At 43.9% G+C, this 19,222-nt stretch overlaps 1 protein-coding gene across 1 annotated transcript in view; it reads right to left on the bottom strand.

Moving 5' to 3' along the window:
• Window positions 1–13,827, bottom strand: part of SNTA1 (syntrophin alpha 1) — a 76,371-nt gene extending 62,544 nt beyond the window's left edge. The window contains exons 1-2 of the mRNA XM_044447505.1: window positions 13,457–13,827; window positions 9,242–9,427 (exon numbers count right to left, since the gene is read on the bottom strand). Coding sequence (XP_044303440.1) covers window positions 9,242–9,427; window positions 13,457–13,730 — 460 coding nt within the window. The 5' untranslated portion in view covers window positions 13,731–13,827. The remainder of the gene's footprint in view (window positions 1–9,241; window positions 9,428–13,456) is intronic.
• Window positions 13,828–19,222: the final 5,395 nt, after the last annotated feature.

Raw genomic sequence — 19,222 nt, 5'->3', positions numbered from 1 at the left:
ATCTAGTTCCATCCTTTAATAGATTCATCCTTCACGAAGATAGACCATGGACTATCATGATCCTGCAGTCTATACTGCATAGCATTTTCTACCTGGTGTCCTCTGGGCCTTCCTGAAGAAAATGTTATAGCCGTCCAACACAAGTCAACCTTGCCACCAAGTAGCCATCCTGCTAATTTCTTCAGCTTTAGTTTTGATCGGAAACTAACTTTAAAAGTTTGGGATTCTAAGTAGCACTTTCTTTTTGCTTAGAAATAAAAGAGAAACAAAGGAAGTGCTGTACCCAGCCAGCAGCTTGAAGTAGCAACATTCAGAGGACTGAACAGAAAGGAGTTTTGTGTTTGCCTTTAGGCTTCAAGGCTGAACAAGATTGGCTGGAGAGAGCAGAACATTCCACACAAGGACATGTGGTTCTGTTGGCTCCTGGAGAAAAAGAAGGAAAAAAGAAGAAAAGGAGGAAAATGGGCAGGGTGGGGGGAGAGAAGATCAACAGAAATAGCTGAGCACAGCTAAAATCAAATTGGACTTAGAAGACTTTGGAAAAGGGAGAACAGCTGTGAACTGGAGAGAGAAGGAAATAAACAAGAGCAGCTACTAACACAATGGGCACAGCAGAACCTAAAATATTGCACAAACTGGAGACACCTTTCAGAAAGGCAACAGTTAGCTAAGATTACTGGAAGATATGCACAAATACTTCCATGACTGGCTCAAAACTGGTCAGATTTTTTTGTGAATGCTCCCTTATTACAGGGCATTTGTGAGTACTCGGGGGTTTTTCCTGAGCTGTCTTCCTATCATCTCTGGATCCTTGGGAAATGCAAATCCCTTGATGTGGAGAGTCCGTTCATTCAGTTCAATTTTATTGTTCTAAAGTCTAGGTCATCACAATATAATGAAATGCTTTTGTTCCCCAGCAGCAGTTTTCCCAGGAGCAGACCTTCAAATCACCCCGCTCTGCAAACTGAGGGACATCTTCATCATCAGTTTACACAGGGAGGTGATCTGAAAGACTGCCAAGTGAAACAGGAAGTTTCTTTGGGGCATGCAGATGCTAACATGCTAGAAAAAAGTTTTAAAAGCAAATGGGACTCATCCACAGACTGGGTGTTAGGCAAAAAAAATTAGAAAAGGAAATTGCTTTTTCAGGTTTGTGTCCATCCAGCCAACATGCCTGCTGTCTTTCAATGGCATGAAGCAGGAAGTTTGCTAGAGAAAAATGACTCTTCTTTTGTTCTTCCAGCAATGCTGCTTGGATCAAATTAAAAGATGCTTCCCCTCAGCCTCTTTTTTCCTGTTCCATGTATCAAAGTATTTTCCAGCACACAGTTAGCATGGACACAATCACCACACAAGTGCATTTAATTTGGGACTAGTCTCACAGGACTTGCAACTAACTACAAGCTTCTTAATTTAAAGAGAAAGCAAAGTTCACAGTGGTTTCCCAAACAGGAAAGGGCACGGGCAATATACTACTGCCTGATGGTGTGTGAGTTGCTGAGGTCCAACACTGAACAATTAGGAGACGAGATGAGCAGAGGCTCCATGTATACATCCAGGCCATCCAACTTGATATACCCCAGATATTTTAGATACCAGCACAGTCAATGGATAAGGATTATGGAAACTTTAGTTCAAAGCATCCGGAGGGCCCCAAGTTACCTGCTCCAGCTCTTAACTGAATGTAATATTTTAAAATAATTAATTGGACAACAATACCTTTGGAACCCACACGTGGTAGGTACTGACTTGGAAGAGGCACACAGAAAGGAACAGTACCTTCAGCAAACATACCCGTACCATCTAAATTATCAAAGGTTATTATGTATTTGTCCAATTTAACTGACAGATCAGATGGATTTAAAATTGGGATACATCCTCAGAAATTAGATCTTGTCTCAGCAATGTGATGGAAAGAATAGCTGTGGGAAGGGGGCAGAGAAAGGCCAGAAAATGTATTATGTATTTGAGTTTGCAAGATGCCTTTGAGTGTTTAGGGACAACTTGAGCTATCTCATGCTGGGTAATATCCAAAATAGCACCAATAAAATAAAACATAGTAACATACTAATCAATAGTAATTAAAAACATGGTCATATGCATAAATATCTCATGCAAATCATATTAACTGCATGTAATAATGGCATGCAAACTTTCACCTGCCTTCCAGCTCATGATATATTTCTATAGTGGGGCTAAATAAATCCTCCCAGGCAGTGCAGTGCATAAGAGCTGTGACAGATGAGATGAAGGCCTGTCTTAAGTACTCTGTGGCATTCTGTTCCTACAGTGGCTATCCAGCTGTCTGTGCAAAGCTCACAAGCAGGGCCTGAGCACAATAGCACCCTCCCCAAAACGTACTCCAACAAATGGCATGCAGAGACATACTGTTCCTAATACTGCAGGTAATACAGTATATCACCATTAAGACTATCAGTAACTGATAGCCTCCTCTTCCCTTAATTTGTCTCATGCCCTTATGAGCTGGTGGCCTTCATTACATCTTGCAGAATCCGCTGTATAAAGAAGCACTTTCTGCACTCTTATTTTTCTGTAATGTTAATAGGCACTCACTTCTGCTCCCCAGCATAAAATCATCCAAAGGTAGTGCTGGATTTACAGCACAGTAAGCCTGTGCGTGTCAACTCAGAAGCCCCAGTGAGTTCAGTGGGACATACTCCCAAGTAAATGTGCATAGAACTGCAACCTTGGTCACCTTTGGATGAAAGAACATTCAAGGGTTATGTTGCCTGTATAGTACTAATTTCATCTGTATATTTTAGATGTGTATTTGTTCAGCTATGCACACAAAAATAACATAAAAGTAGAAATTTAAAAACAAGGCAACACTGAATAAGAATCCTAATTATCAATCCAAAATATGGTAAAGAAAGTGGGTGTCCACCATGGTGAGTTTTGATTTCACCAAAGCCAAGGCAGCTTTGATGACTTTCAGGATATCATTTCAACTGTTAATTAAGAACAGAAAAACCAGTTTCCTGCAATTTGCCCCTTCTGGTCTGCACATTCTCAGTTGCAGGGCAGCAAAAATCCTGGAACAAACTAATTTGACTCTTGACTGACTTCAAAGTCCTGAACTCATCCTTTGATGACATTGGATGTCATTAAAAAAGGATATTTCTTAAAGACAATGTTTTATGAACAGCTTGATGGAGGTTAGGTCTATCTACTGAACCTTTCCGGCCACTAATAGCATGCCACTGAGTGATTATTGATAGGGACATGGGAAACTGCCTTATACAGAGTTAGACCATCTAATCCAATGTTTCTACACTGGCTGGCAGCAGTTCTCTCAGGCATGGTTCTTTCTTCACCGTACCTGAAGGTGCTGGGGATTGAATCTGGGCCCTTTTGCTTGCAAAGAATGAATTCTGCCACTGAGTCTGGTCACTTCCCTTCCCTTCCCTTCGGAGCAGGAAGGAGAACAACAGAAAAGGTTACAGTCCCATAGCTCTGTACTCAGCTTCCCTAGAGCAAGCTACTGTTAGAGAATGGATGCTTCCCTAGAAACATGACAGGTCTGATCCAACAGGGCAATTCTTAAGTTGATGAAATTGTTTCCCAGTATGTCTAATCCTGTTTTCTGGCAGAACAATCTTAACTGAAGTTCTAACAGGATCAACGTTCTCTTCTTGAATGCCTCACAATTTGGTTTTTTTTTAGAAACAGTTTCAATCGTTCATATAGAATAAACCGGTGCCACCAAGTTTTACAAAACATATTCAATTAAACACTATCAGCAAGAGATCTCGGCTCCATAGAAAAAATGTACTCAGATCGTATTAATATATCAGCTGAACCAGTCTCCAATGCCTTACCAAATTTGGCCATAACTAATCAAGTGGGCTCGGAGGGGAAAGCTCATGACAACACACAGCTCTCCCAGCCACTGCGTGGACATTTGAGAGAGGAAAGCCTCTGCACACAGACTCCTCTGTGTTTAGGCTTCCCCAGTTTAGACAATTGTGGTAGCGGGTGCATGCATTATTGGAAGTGGGGGCAGAAGCACAGACCTGCAGCCCTTTTCTACATGCTTTGGCCCCTGCACATGAGTAATACAAGAGTTTGGACAACCTCACTTCTGGCAAACACATCACTGAACCGAAAGCTAAGGATCAGAATCTTCCCTTCCTCCCTTTTCAGCTTCTGTGTGGAGCTTATGGACAACTAGTTTACAGAAGAGTTCATAGGACTCGAAAGCTTGCTAACTACTTGATGAGCATTGCTTGAGCCTAGTAAAGGTAGCAATCTTACTGCCTCTGTTTGGATGAAGATTGTGCAGTTTGTCAATACTCTTACAGGCTCCCCACTACTCTGAATAGTAGTGAGATGCTTGGGGCAACAGTGAAGTGTTTGCCTTCCTCTGGATGAGCAAGCACTGTATACTTATGATTCCTCTGTAATATTTATTTTACACAGAAGCAGAGCCTTTTGGAAGTGTGTGAACTCCTATCAAAGAGCTTGAAACATCATTAGGCTCCCCAAGGGCCATTGCTTTAGCATCAGTCTTGTCTGAAGAGAATGCAGCTGGGGTGACTTGTCACACCAAGAGCTCAGTGTGGTACCACATATGCTCCCTGTGGGTCCCCTGAGGCTAATGGGACCCCTGGCAATGCTGACCTCAAGGGAAAAGATGCATCAGGTCTATAGCAATGGACTCTAACCCCAGATGGAATCCCTGAGGGATGTAACTATTATTATTATTATTATTATTATTATTATTATTATTATTATTACATTTCTATGCCGCCCCTTGCCAAAGCCTCGGGGCGGCTTACAACACAATAAAATACATTGAAATACAATAGAACATAATAAATTACCATTAAATACAAAAAATGCACTGAGTTACAAACATAATAATATAAAATTAAAATTATCAGTATAAACTAGACTGTGGTGGCAACGGAGGAAACCAGTACAGTGCATACCACAAGAGCTGTAGTAACTGGATTCTTCATGAGTTACAATCTACTCAGTTCAACCTACAGCTGAGCTTTTGGGTGGAGCTCTGACAGCTCTGTCTATATCAGTCCTTGAATATTGTTTCTACCAGCTCCCAAGTACCTTGTATCTCTGCCTTTGCTTTGTGACTGAACCTCCATGTTGGGCTGATCTTGGGCTCCTGCCTGACTCTCCTCCTTTGACTCAATTTAAATTTGCCTCCTCAGCCACATGTGGACCTTGGCTGCACTCAGCCATTTCTTTTGGAGTTTACTTGGTTGAATTCCAGGTAAGAAGCTACTTACTTCTTACTTACAATAATTACCTGTGCCTTTGACCCTTGCCTTTTTCCTGAGTATACCTACTTAGCTTCTCTTACTGGACTAATGCCTGTGGCCCTTTACATGTTTATTGACTTGGCCTTGGATTTGCCCATTGATTTGCATTTGACTCATCTTCAAACTTAAACTGAGAAGTAGCTCAAACTCTTTACTTTCTGCCTGTCTCTAAGTTCCAAGAACAGAACCGACTCCAAACTGCTCATCTGTTTCATCCCTGTCATTGGCTAATTGGGTAATCATTTTTCCAATTTCTGATGGGGATTGCATTCCAAAATCTTGGTAGAGATTCCAAACTATCAAGGAACACTACTATCCTTTTGTTCAAGTCACTGAACACCCATGAGTTACCCAACCATAATAATCAAAATGGCCAGACTTCATAACCAGAAAATGGAAGCAAGGAATCTCCTTGTGGTGGCTTATGACAGGAGAACAGCGTGATTTGGTTCCGGAGCAACATGACAGCTCCTGCTAGCAATCACCTTCGGGGAGAGACAGATGGCTTTGTCTGTTAAAGTCAGGGGTGGTGAACCTGTGCTCCTGCAAATGTTGCTGGAGACAACTCTCATCCACAACAGCCACCACGACCAATAGTCAGGGATGATATCCACCAACATCTGGAGGGTCACAGGTGCATCACCCCCAACTGAGATCCCTCCTCTTACTGTTGGTAAAAGTTCCATTGATGGAAATGGGATTAGCAGAGAGCACTTCATTTTTTATCCTGCCTTTCTTCTCTCATAAGATATGTAGCATTCCATGCCTCCATTTTATCTCATGAGATTGGACAGGCTGAGAGGTAACCTTGGGCCTGGCACTCTTTGACCTTCATGGTTGAGCAAGGATTGGAACCCGTGCCTTTTTCCTCTCACACCACCTCTCTTGGGTGCCCAAGGTTCACAGCCCAATTTAACAAGGAAATTACAGGGTATTTTTGTCCTTCCTAAAAGATGACACCCTGCAGCTCCCTGTGGGCTATTTTAACTCACAATGAGCTGTGCTGCCCACTGGCACCAGGTTATACATCCAACCCCCAGTTGGAGGTTCTTGTGTCATGAGAACCCATAAGCAGTGCTTCCTTAACACGACAACCTGAGTGGAGGTTGCATATTCAGAATGACAGCCTCACCCGCACCCGCACCCAGCACACACTGCATCCTCAGCATGCTCTGCCATGTCATGCAAAAAAACCCATTGTGTAAGCAAATGAGGTTTGCATTTTTTAAAGAAGGGGAAACTATTAAAGACAAACAAAGCAAGTCTTGTTGCCATGGCAACAATAAACTAGACACATTAAAGGAAGAACTGCCATAAAAAGGAATAGAGTGTTTTAAATTAAGAATTGTCAACTTGATGCCCAGTATTAAAGGTCTAAATCGTAATAGCTACTACGGCAAAACCAGCACCCTTTTAAACAGATCTCTCCTCCAGCTCTACAGACCTTGGTTTCTGTGCTAAAGAAAGACCTGTTGAAAAGAGATGACAGGAATCTACCACTATTTATAATCCTCAGGTACCTCACCTGTAGCATAGGAAACATAAAAGCATTTCTCATAAGAGCGCAGCATCAAGGACAAATAAATGAATGATTTTACGTCATGTCTGCAAAATGGAGAGGAACGTAAGTGCTTGTACTACTTTTGAAATAGAACTGAACCTACACAGGACAGGTAGATAGAGCAAGCAGAAGACGGAGTTGGGCCTGCTGCTAGGTATCTGGGAATTTTGCAGGAGATTGCCAGGGATTTCTGACTTCTGATTGTTTATACAACATCAAGGAAAAGACTCCCTGCAACTACATAGAAATGAAGGGTATCTAAGAGTGAGCTTTCATATGGAAGGACTATGAGTTCTGTTGCACTCTGAAACTCAAAAGAAATGCCTGAGCTCAGAATTCTTTCATGCTTGGTATATATCATTTGCACCAGCCCATGGTCTCCGGGCTATAGTGGAAAACAAGGTAGATCGCATGATCTTTCCAGTTCTGCTTTAGCAAAGCTGCTAAAGAATCAAGGGATTCTCTGCCAGCTGCAGGGTCTCTTCTGTTTCATTTTTGCCAGCAAAGCAGGATGGCTCCCACACCCCATCACAGACTGCTTTCTAAACTCAGGAAGGCAGAACGTCCCATTCCATTTAAATCCACTCCACTAGGCTTTATTTCATGCACCCAGCAGGGAACACTTATCTATGAAGGCTTAAACAAGGATGCTGCTGGGTTTGCTATTCCCTAAATGCTGGCGCAAGGCAATGCAAACCTCAGGCACCCAACACCCCTCCCCCATTACCTACTTTGGGATGGTAGAAGGAGGCAGGTGGCAGCAATGAAGGTTGCTCCATTCCTGCAGGGAAAGCACTACAAATACCCACTGGGAAAATGGTCGTATTCATGTCTATTTTCATAAGGAATGCAGGGACCTTGGGTTCCATCCACAGTGACAAGGGATGCTCTGTCAGGGAGCAGAGGCTTTTATCTGCCACAGGTAAGCTTTCCTGGCTCCTGGTGAGCATGGGAAAGCAGCAGAGAGGAGACACCCATCAAGCCTTTCCTCCATGCATGAACGAAACACCCAGGAAAGGTTCGAGCTCTTGCAAACATGCAAAGGAAGTGCTTACAAAAGTCCAACCCCTTTTGAGTAGATCTAAAAGAGAATGCTCATACATCCCTTGATCAAATACACTAAGGGAAGTGTATTCGCACAATACACAGATAGCTGACAACTAGGCCAAGTGTCTTCCAAGAGATAAGACTGATTAAGGGAAGGGCAGGAACAGCACCACTTTGCTCTGGGGAGAGAAGCAGAAATGGTTGGCAACAGACTTCAGCAAGCATTAAATTTACTTTTCAGCTATTTACAACCATTTGTGGCAGCTCACATCTCCCTTTGAATATGATCTATGGCATATTTGGGTCCTTCATGTAACAAGATGGAGTCTGGAGAAATAACAGACTTATCTAATTCCCCTGAAAAAATACAGGCATTGTTATATTTAAAACATGTTTCTCTAGAGTATCTTTCTTGTACTCAGTCACACAAACACAAATGCATGTACGTGCACATAAACACATGCACACCGATCAATAAATACAATACATTTTGGCCATAATCTCCCATCTGATTACCACCTTGGAATCTTCTGGTTGTTTGGAAGTTTGGGGCAGCAGCCAGTACACTGAGCTTTCAGTTTGTCAGGTTCTAACCAATCACTAGAACTGAAGGGAACTGTATCTGCAGTGGTTAGGAGATTCCACAGCTAAATCTGGTATTTCATATTTAACAATGGCCACATCTCAAGCTGATTGAAAAGACAAAGACTATAGTTACTCTATTTCTTGCTAAAGTGTTGAGTTGGCAGATTTTTATTTTAAGGGATAAGACACAGGGAATCATGGAGCGAGCACCTACAATTAATCTGCTAAAAAGAGACAGAAGCACAGATTTCTATTTCTAAGAATGAACAGATAGATAGCAGACGCAAGCATGTATTACCATCATGAATCAGTATGCAAATCTACAGGCAAATCAGGTCCCTTTTTGAGGATCCAGGAGAACTGCCAATAGAGGCTGTTAGTTACAAAAGCTGGCTTGTCCTGGGTGCCTCCACATTCCAACCTAATGGGTACATAAATCTCCACATCAACAACAGAGAGCCACAGGGCAGAACCTCGTGGTATCTGCTGGAAAGAGGCAATGGCTAGCACAGTCAACACACTTGTCTCCTTTGGCATCATAGTGATCCAACTTAAGATCATCTGGACTTTGTTTCCATGATCCTGGAGAAGAGGACATAGGAAACACTACACACATGCATTAGACAGTAAGAAAACCCTGTTGTTATCCCGAGGAACTATAGTTAGGACATAAACCAGGAAGAAGTCGTAAATGAAAGATATGGGACTTTTAGCCTCTCAGCTATTTGCAGCATGGCCTGCTTACCTTCCAGTACCACTTCCTTGCCGGTCTTCTTCAGGGCCTGCACAGCCTCATCATGTGTCGCATCAGAGAGGTCAGCACCATTGACCGAAAGAATGGCATCACCTACAAACAGTGCCTCGGTCTGATCTGCAGCTAGCCCCTTAAAAATCTTGGAGATCAGGATGGGCATTTTATTCTCTCGACCACCTTGAAATACAAACAAAATGGAATCTGTCCATTATTGTGCCCATAAGGAAGACACCAAAAGAGGCAGCACATGACACTTCCCTGCATCTTATTTGAAACATGGGTTAGAAAATGTCCCAGATACCACAGATCACCACTAGCAGAGTACAGTTGCTATGCAGTTTATGGAAATCACTGGAATACACTAAGAACTGCCCAACATAGGATATGTTTTTCTGCCTATTACATTTCCTCATTTATAATGGATAATGTATTTTTGGTATATTTTAAAAGCTTGTAAGCATTGTGCAATTATTAGAAAAACCCTTGATATTGATTAAATGCATGTGCTTGCTCATCTTGCCTGGCTTAAGCAGCAAACCAATACTCTGACAGGTAAAGGCAGCTTCAGACTATGCATAAAATTGCAGAGAAGAATGCTCCTAGGGCCATAGCCCACCACCTTGGGTTTGGCAAGGTGAGGCCTTTCAGATGCACAGGACCTGGGAAGGGCCCACGGTGCTGCCTTTTTCACTTTGTATGGAAAAACCAAGGTCAGAGGCAGAATGGGAGGCTTTGACTATTACCTGCCCAACCTCTTCCAGGTGAACAGGCAAGTGGAGAGCTTGCACTGTCTAGGCCAGCCTTCCACACCCTGATTTCATACAATTCCCAGCATCCTTTAGGCAACCGAGCTAGCTAGGAGCTGGGGACTAGAGTTCCATTTATTTTATTTCATAGATGTTCAATACAAAACTTGCCAGCATAACTCAGCCCTAACTATACTGAGTCTGAATATAGTCCTCACATACAGAGAGGCTGTATGCTTGCTTTGCATGTGCAAAGTGTTTTCAAAGATGAGATCTACAGGTTAATCTAAAAAGTATTAGGAAATGGAGTTCTCAGAATTCTATACACAGGCTCTGTGTGATGGTATTTGTATAAAAAGGCTTATTTGGTGATCATATTATGGAGAACTAGTCCTGTTTTGTTAGTTTCAGACTGTCATGAAGTTCAGGTGTGTGATCCTTAGGTAACTTAAGGTACAATCCTATATAAATTTAGATAGAAAAAAGATGTTCAGTTCGAGCCATGATGGCTCAGAATTGCTGGAAATTTCTGTCTAAACATGCATAGAACTGTGTCCTTAATATTACTAAACAGATTACACTAGAGTAGCTGCATTAGTCAATTGCAATACAATCAAAATTTCTTGCGGCACCTTAAAGATGACCAGACCTATTACAGCATAAACTTTTATGAATTAGAACCTACTTCATCAGATGACTGAACTGATTCCTCCACATGCCACTACTAATTAAAAGCCAAAAAAGTATTATTATTCAATGTAGGATGCATTTGTTTCTTCTGCAATCACCACTACAACCCACCCACCTACTTGACAAAGGCCTCAAAACCCCCAAAGTACTCAGTTTTTCAAAAAGTGTGCCATCTCCTCTAATTCTGAAGATCAGACATTATTGCAGTTTAAGGAGCACATAATTATGACACCATGACCTACCCATTATCATTTGCTGGGTTAACAAAATATGACAACATATTCTCAAAGCTGAATATGGGCTGTCACTAACCTATAGCTTATTGTATTGTATGAACCCAGCTGTCCTAACAAACCCTGATTTCAACCATGAACAACGCATAGTTCATAATACAGCAAAAAAACATGGTTTGAACACAGTGCTGGGTTCACACAACCCAACAACCCTCTGTCAATGACAGCTCAAACTCAACACATACTCAACCTTGAATTTTCATGTTGCATAAACCCAGACAAATTCAGTTCACACAAAAAGTTAAGCCATGGTAGGTTAATTAATCTGTGGGGCTTCACAGCATATGCCAGCTACCATTTCATAAATATAAGCTGTAGCAGGTACACAGTTTGGCTTGTCATGTGAATCTAAGCAGTATGGGTTAAGTGAGGCTACCCTTGGACAACACAAGAACAATTTATGCTGGGCTTCAAAATTGTACCAGACACTATTTTGCATATGCTAGCTGGCCAGCAAAGCCCTGCAGGTTAATTAGCCCATGGTTGTTTAGCATTATGTGAATCAGCCTATGGCTATTCCAGTGCGCTTTACAGTATATGCAGATTGTTCAGGTGTCTTTTATAGTTCTAATACTTTCTACTGACATTATTTTTCATTGACTAGAACATGTATCTGCTTTTAAAAATAACCTTTCCTTCTTTTTAAGATTGTATTGACATTTACAAGAAATGCACTGAAGACTAAAAGATGGTTTCCTTGAAAATATAGAAAGCAGATACATTTTTACATAGAAAACACTATAACTGTGCCTAGTCCAACAACAGATATACAGGCTACCTGTGAATATAAAAGAAATAATGAAAGTACACTGTACAGGTAACAACTGCCAAACCTTTCTGCAATTTTGATTTTAATAGCATCCTTTTCCATGTAAGTGTTTTTCCAGGATCCAGCTTCACTGCTTTAATAGAACAATCCTAATGTGTCTGACTTGGAAGTAATTTTCAACCAGACTTACCTTATATTTGGAATTTATTGCATACAAGCTGTTTGCACTAACGTACATGGCATGCAGCCATAATGAAGACATCAGTTGTGCCAAACATTTGTCCAAATTTAACTTCAAACTTGCAAGAATTCTTATTTGCAAGTGACATTTTTAGGTTGCGAGGAATGTTAGCCAGTTCTTTAAGGGCAGGACAATATCACAAGGATGGACACGTGCACTTGCTGGTAAACGTTGGACAGATTCCCAGAGTTTTCCTGACTTTGATAATAGTATCGGACAACTGGCCTCTTCTCTTTGATGGAACTATTCCCAGTACAGAAATAAAACACATACAAAGGGTTTGAAGGCTTTTGATGCCTAAGAGCATGACTTATGTCCATTAAGAATTACTAGAAAGTTCAGATTAGCTAGGCAGTTCAGATTATCTGATTTTAGACAACCCTAAAATCTTCAGCTGATGTAGGGTGTATGTTAAGATGAGGAAACAAGTCCTGCAATGCCCAGCATTCCCGAGCTGGGAGTTGTAGGCCTCCCCACATACACAAACACACATCCAACATGCACCTACCTGGAAATAAGTCTCATTGAACTCAGTAGGACTTACTTCCAACTATCTAGGCATAGAATTATGCTATTACTGTTCCTTCACACTTGATGTTATCCTACATGGAAGGAATTTCTGCATAGAAACAGTTCTTGCATTGTGTGGGTTTTAACCTTAGTGAGATACCCAGTAAAGTCCACCAATAAGAGGCTGACATTCAAAGGTATCTTTGCCTTAGAAATCAAATCAATTGGATGATTTTGACTGAACATGGTCTATGTAATTCTTCAGAATTAAGGTCAAAATTCAGACCAAAATAAATAGTCATTTAACAATGTTGGATCAGTTACAGAATATCTGCAGGGGCGATTTGAAAAATGTAGTTTATGTGAAGCATGTGGAGTGTAGGTTACTTCCTAGAGTTGGGCATCTAAGAAACGAGTTTGCTTGAAAACGTGCGCAAGTTCCTAGGATAAGTAGGCTCAGCCTAAAGGAGAACGTCGCCAGCACTCCTGCCAAATTCTGCCTTTCAAACTTTCATGGAGTTCCAATTCCTTAAGGGCAGCGGAGCAGCTCCATCAGCGCCTGCAATTAATACCCTACCTAGCGTCTTGTGAACTTCAGGTGGGACTTTCCTCGAACGCTTTTCACTCCATCCTGGCTTTCGGGAGCGTAGAAACGAAATCTGCCTTCGGGGGATGCGTTGGCACGCGCTTAAGGAAAGGGTCTAACCACGGGGGATGGCTCAAGTTCGTGAAATGTCATCTCCCGCGCCGCAGGGCAGGGCAGGGCAGGGCGTGACACCCAAAAATAGCCACCCTCAAAGCCTGGAGACCAAGTGGCAACCCCGCTGCCGGGGGAGCCGCTTGGGCTACAGCCGTCTCCTCGCGCCAGGGCAGCAGGTCGGCACTCGGATGGGAGAAACAGCCGCGCTGCTTGCAAAGTTGGCCCAGCCGGCGATCCCCGCCGGTGCCCCCCCTTACCTTTGATGCTGATGCCGAGCCCCCCCACTTCCTGCTTCACGATCCGCACCGTGCGCTTGATGTTGGTGAGCGAGTCCGGGACGAGGGCGCCCGGCTCGCCGCCATTCAGCTGCACCGGGCTGGGCGGCGGCTGCAGCGGCTCCTCGGCACCCTTGCCGCTGGGGGTGACGCTCAGGAAGTCCTCCGAAAGAGTGACCAGGACGCGCAGCCACTGCTCGCCCGGCGCTCGCAGCTCCAGCAAGCCGCTCTTCGGCGCTCTCCGGCCGGCCGCCATCTTCAGCGCATTCCCCGGGTAGCCGCCGCCGCTACTCCTTCTCTGGCTCTAGGCTGCCTAAAGCCGGGACGCGAGGCGGGGAGGCTCCGACCAGGCGGCGGGCAGCCGACGAACAGCCTCCACTCGGAGCTTCCCCGCCCACGGGGCCGCCCCGGACCCTCCTCTCCAGCCCCTGGAGGAGGGACCGCCGGCAGCATATGGGTACTCGGCCGTCGCCTGGTGACGCCCCGTCTGGAGAAATACCCCCGACCCATTTCTCGTAGGCCAGGAAATCGCCCGGAGCGCTGCCGCCTGCAATGCCGTGGAAAGAGGGCCCCTGAGCGAGTGCAAGCGGCCTTCGCGTCGCGCCTGAGCAGTCGGAGCCCCCCGCGCGCCCCCGTCCCTTGCAGGCGAGCCGCGTTCGGGCAGGCGCTGCCATTCCGGCGGCCCGGGCCGAGCTACCTTTGTGGCCCGCTTCAGGGAATGGGGCAGAGGGGCAGACAGTTTGGAATCATAGAATAGTAGAGTTGGAAGGGACCGTGAAGGCCATCGGGTCCAACCCCTGCTGTTGCAGGACACCAGACTTGCTGCTGGGCTCCTGCGTGTCATCTAAACATCGGGGTATGCTGAGATGTTCCAGGCATCACGTGTGAACAGGCTCGACCTGCGTGAATTTGTTTCTTGCTGTACAAGGCTCCATAGTGTAGGCGCACTGCTGCTTCACTCTGCTGTAGTTCCTGGCTGTGGGATCCGCCCCAGCCCCATCCAGGCTGCTCCAGGTTGGAACAACAGGGCAAGTGTGTGCCGCAAGGGCAGCTAGGCAGATTGCATGGCGTACAACCGTAATGCACGCAGGTGTGGGAAAGACGCTGCCATGGCTTCTCTTCCATGATAGTCTGACCCTGGCCATTGCGGTATCCATCAGAAAGCTGATATCTCACCAAAGAAATAACCATGTGGGAGATAAGTGTTTATTTTATGTACCAAGTCATAATAGGTACAAATTCCAGGAATTTCAACTTTTTAGCCTTAACCAGAGGCTCTGAACTGTGAGTGGAAATCAGTGTCTTACAGTCTCAAAATGCTGCAAAATATATGAACTTTAATTTTAAAATGTCAGTACATTTAGCTGTGGCACTTTGAATGGAGATGGGAGGAGGCTGGAGTGCTGTCAGGGTATGTCATACCCTGGTGAACATGGTCTCCGCCCATCCTTGCCCACCCAGAATATCTCTAGCCCTTCTCCAAGTCTGGTCTTACGATCTCAAGAAACATCTCGCGCTGTGCCTTCTGTGTTCTGTGCAAGCTGGGGAAGGGTATTCTGAATGCAGATTCCCAGATCCAAGGTTGACGTTCTTTCCTGACGTAGGCAATGGATTCTGAAGAACTCCTTGGGCCTCCTAGGGATTGCTCTGTCCATAAGATTAAAATGTTATATTATGTAAACTTTTTTTGGAATACTTGATAAAAATTGAGAGAATAGACTATATATCCCTTACATGGTTTAAATTTAAGAAGAAAAACCCCAAAGCACTGACAACTGTTGATACACTTAATCATTTTAGCAGCCCAAAGAACTGTGCAAAATATGCTGACAACTGCTCACCTATTTCATCGAGTTCATCTCTTTTCTACTAAGGTTGTTGGTACTTCATTGTCACTATGTATTTGTTCCATTTCATTCTTAGATATACAGTATATGTATTGCAGGGATGAATATATATACTAGAATAATCACCTGAGAAATATTAATTACCACTTCAGCTTCCAGGCCTGCCTAATGGGTTATTTGAAATTGACATCCATCCATCATTACTTTAAAAACTTACAAAATATAAAGTACTAGAAATGTTTCTGCTTTGGAAAAATTTCCACTGCATATCTTTGGATCCAGCTACAGTAGCTTTGATTTAGAATACCTGTTCTGATGAAAACCCAGGTCCTACTGAGTAATTAAAAAAAGTGACATTGTTAAAAGTTCAGCTGCAGGTGGCATTTCTATAAAGATGCCATTCAATGTGGCAGCCCAAAGCTCTCCATACAGGAAGAATAACAAGTTTCCAATTCAGAGGTGAGGATTGTTCCTGCATTTCTCTTGCTCCGAAATTACGTACATAGTCTGCCAATTTGGGTCCTCAGTGTCTCTTGTCCCTGGGCACAAGGAGGGGCAGTTTTCTTATATCCCTACAGAGTCTCATTCCTCCTCAGAACCTGCTGACTCCAAGTCACACTAGACACTAGAAAAGGCCATGCTGTCTGCAAAGGTGGAGGGAGGGTGCTGTGTGGTTGAAGTCCTAGCTCTGACCTCGGAATGCTTTTTTGAGGCTGGAGCTGAGACACTAACCTACCCTATGGTCATTGTAATAGCATGCAGTGGCTATTGGATTGTGCCCAGATATGTACAGAGTGCTTCCCCCCTTTAATCAGCTGTTGCTGAGACTGGTGCTCTCCCTACTAAAGTGGGTGTCACAACATTCAAGCTGGTGATCCAGCTCTCCAGAATGCCATCTGCACCCATCTGCAAGTTGTGATGGTGCACAAGAGGATGAGAGGAGGATCAATGCAGGCTTCATTTGCTGAATTTCAAGGTATTTGTTTACAGAGCAGAGGCTGTCCACTGAGGCCACTTTCCCTGCAGGTTTAGAGAGAAAATAGTCCTTCAGCGTCCAGCATGCCCCAGCTCTTTTTTCTGTCTAGACATGCATAGGCTGGTGCCCTTAGAATGTCACAGTAGAACCACCTGTTGCATCCCGCCTTTGCGACATATCACCTGCCTCCTGCCTGCCTATGGAGACCCCCTCCAAGCACAGCACCAGCCTGCCTCTCCCTCCCTTTCCAGATGGGAAGGGAGAAAAAAGAAGATTCGAACAGAGTGATAAATTACAACAGTTGCTAAGAAGTGTAATATTTCTTCTGAAGCACGTGAGGGAGGGAGAAGATCTAGGCAGGGGTACCCTGCCAAATCCTGCCCTAACTGGTTATCACATTAGCAGGCCGCATTTGAACTTGGTCTTTAAAGCTTTAGGCTCAGCTTCAGTTCCCCATTCTTGAAATAGGAATAATTGCCTGTCTCCTACTTGCCACTTGTGAGGTTTGAGGTTTAGACAGGAGGGGATTAATGGGGCCAAAAAGACTACAGATGGTTTTTGATCCTCCCTGGTCAAAGGTCTGGCCACAGTCTTTGTTAGGGAAATGATAGGTAATAGTCCAAGAAAACCAAAAAATGATGCATCCTTACTTTTTCATCCTGTCCAAAAGAAGGGGAAGGAGAATTGTGAATGGGAAAAAGTCACCTGCAGTTCTGAGTCAGGGATAGAGAGCTGAGTTTGGGCTCTGTAAGGTAAAAGTTTTTTTAGGGTGTTGGCTGCCTCTTTCTAGAAATCTCTTGTGGAAGCAGCAGACTTTGACTTTAGTTTGGAGTGCTTTACCTCTTACCACCTGCGCTCAACTGCTCAATTTTAAAAGAAATGAAAACATTACAAAATGCCAACTGCCAATTCGATATGTCCCACACCCTTGGAATTCTACACCATTTGGAGAAGCGGGGTCAGTGAGGCAGCTTGTTTTCTCAGAAGGGTACCCACATGAACACACACATGCAAACACACTGTATGGAATTTCTTTCCTTGAGCCTCTTGTGGATATGTTGCCATTTTGACCATAAGGGCCCAACTTTGGCTCCAAAGCAGGGGTGGGGTTCACTTTTACTCACCCAAAGGCAGGAGCAGCCCAGTCATTAGGCAGAGAGCCTCAGTCTCTTGGGAGGCAGATGCAGCAGGGTGTTGAACGAACACCCTGTGTGTGCCATGGGACCTGTCAAGCTGCTGCCTTCCGGTGTGGTGGAGGAAACTGCCCCATCCTCTGTGTTGAGGAAAGATTCAACAGCCTATCCAGCCGGATTATGTACATGGAAGGAGAGGGAACCATGTCTTGCCCTTCACCTCCAGTAACAAAACGTCAGCCATGGAGCCAACTGGGTGACTTTGGGCCAGTCACAGACTCTCAGCCCAACCTACCTCACAGGTTGTTGTTGTGGGGATAAGATGGAGGAGGAGAATGATGTAAGCTGCCTTGAGCCCTTTGTAGGAAAAAAGGCAGGATATAAATTGAAAAAAAATAAACGTCTTGGGAAGGTCCTGCTAAGAGGCGTGCTAAGCCCTCCTCATGTCACCCTCTTCATCTCTTGCCATTCTGCTGAGCACAGACTTTTCTCCCTGATGGATCATTTCCAGGCCAGGGAAAACATCTTAAAGCAGTGACATATGGAGAGTAATGTGTGTGTGTGGGGGGGGAGTGGGGTGCGCTACCTGAGTGGAAAATGTTAACACACCACTTTCTATTTTATAACTGAACATTTAGCTGTTTAATAAACATAGCATAACCTTTATTTTTATTTCATTTTTATACCATCCAATAGCCCAAAGGCTCTCTGTGCTTCTCTCCCTGTGCATGTATCAAAAAGTGTGACTGAGGGGGATTTCTTTGGGGTAAGCCCTTCTGAAATAAGGCATTAATAAGGCAATGTTCTTTTCCTATTGGACAAGAAAGCCAAGAAAGGACATGGGAAGAAAGAGCCTTTCTCTGCAAGTGCTGTTCCAAATGGATTGGGCAGGGTGGGGTGCTGGTGGCTGTGCCTATTATTAGTGCTTTTTAAAAGTGGAAAATCTGATAATTGACCTTTGTGTCACACTCGGTTTGGCCCTTAGTGCTTGGAGTGTGCATTGCTAGACATTCAAATGAGTCTTTGCTGAGGGTGAGGACTGATGTAATGGCTGCTGATATCAGAAAGACATTGATGGTTCTTAACGCTGGGAAAGCAGTGCTGTTCCTCTCTGTAATACCTTGGAGTGCAGGAGAATGCAGTTAACGGTTGCACATCTATCACCTTCTCCACACAGCTTTCCCACAGTACCTCTCTCATTCATCCTGGCATAGCGGTTCAGGAGGTTATAGAACTGCAGGTGTGAGACACTATTATAGACTGGGAAACAATCCTCCTCGACATGACTCTTTTCTGTCTTCTAAACATCCTCCACGTCACACTGCGCATGCATGCAGTAACATAGCCGTTTTTTCAGTTGCAATTTTGCAGTTGCAGGTTCAAATGACTTCATTTCCAAAATTACATGAGCATTCAGAATGTTTTGCTTTGCAAGGAAATGAGGTTCTGCTTTTATCCACCTTCCTATTGTGATCCAACAGTGCAGAAATCATCAACTTGCTTTAAGATTTGGGATTTCTCTCCTTTTTCTTTCTGGAAGACTAGGGTGCAATGTGAATGTTCACAAAACTCTTTTGAAATGCTGCCTTCAGTAGAGATGATCCCTTGAAAGTCTGAACCTTGATCTCTTTGAAAATCTAGTCCCAAACTCTCTTCCTTTCCCACTCAGGTGACAGTGAGCGACCTTTCAAAAGGGCTTAGAGAACTGCAAAGTTTTAATACCATGGGGATTTTAATCTTACTGTCAATGCATTAAATATTCTTTTTACTAAAAATGTCATTCATATGGTTA

Source organism: Varanus komodoensis, unplaced genomic scaffold, assembly GCF_004798865.1.
Source record: "Varanus komodoensis strain SLA01 unplaced genomic scaffold, ASM479886v1 scaffold52, whole genome shotgun sequence".
NCBI classification, from domain to species: domain Eukaryota; kingdom Metazoa; phylum Chordata; class Lepidosauria; order Squamata; family Varanidae; genus Varanus; species Varanus komodoensis.
This window is presented reverse-complemented; position numbering and strand designations above follow the sequence as displayed.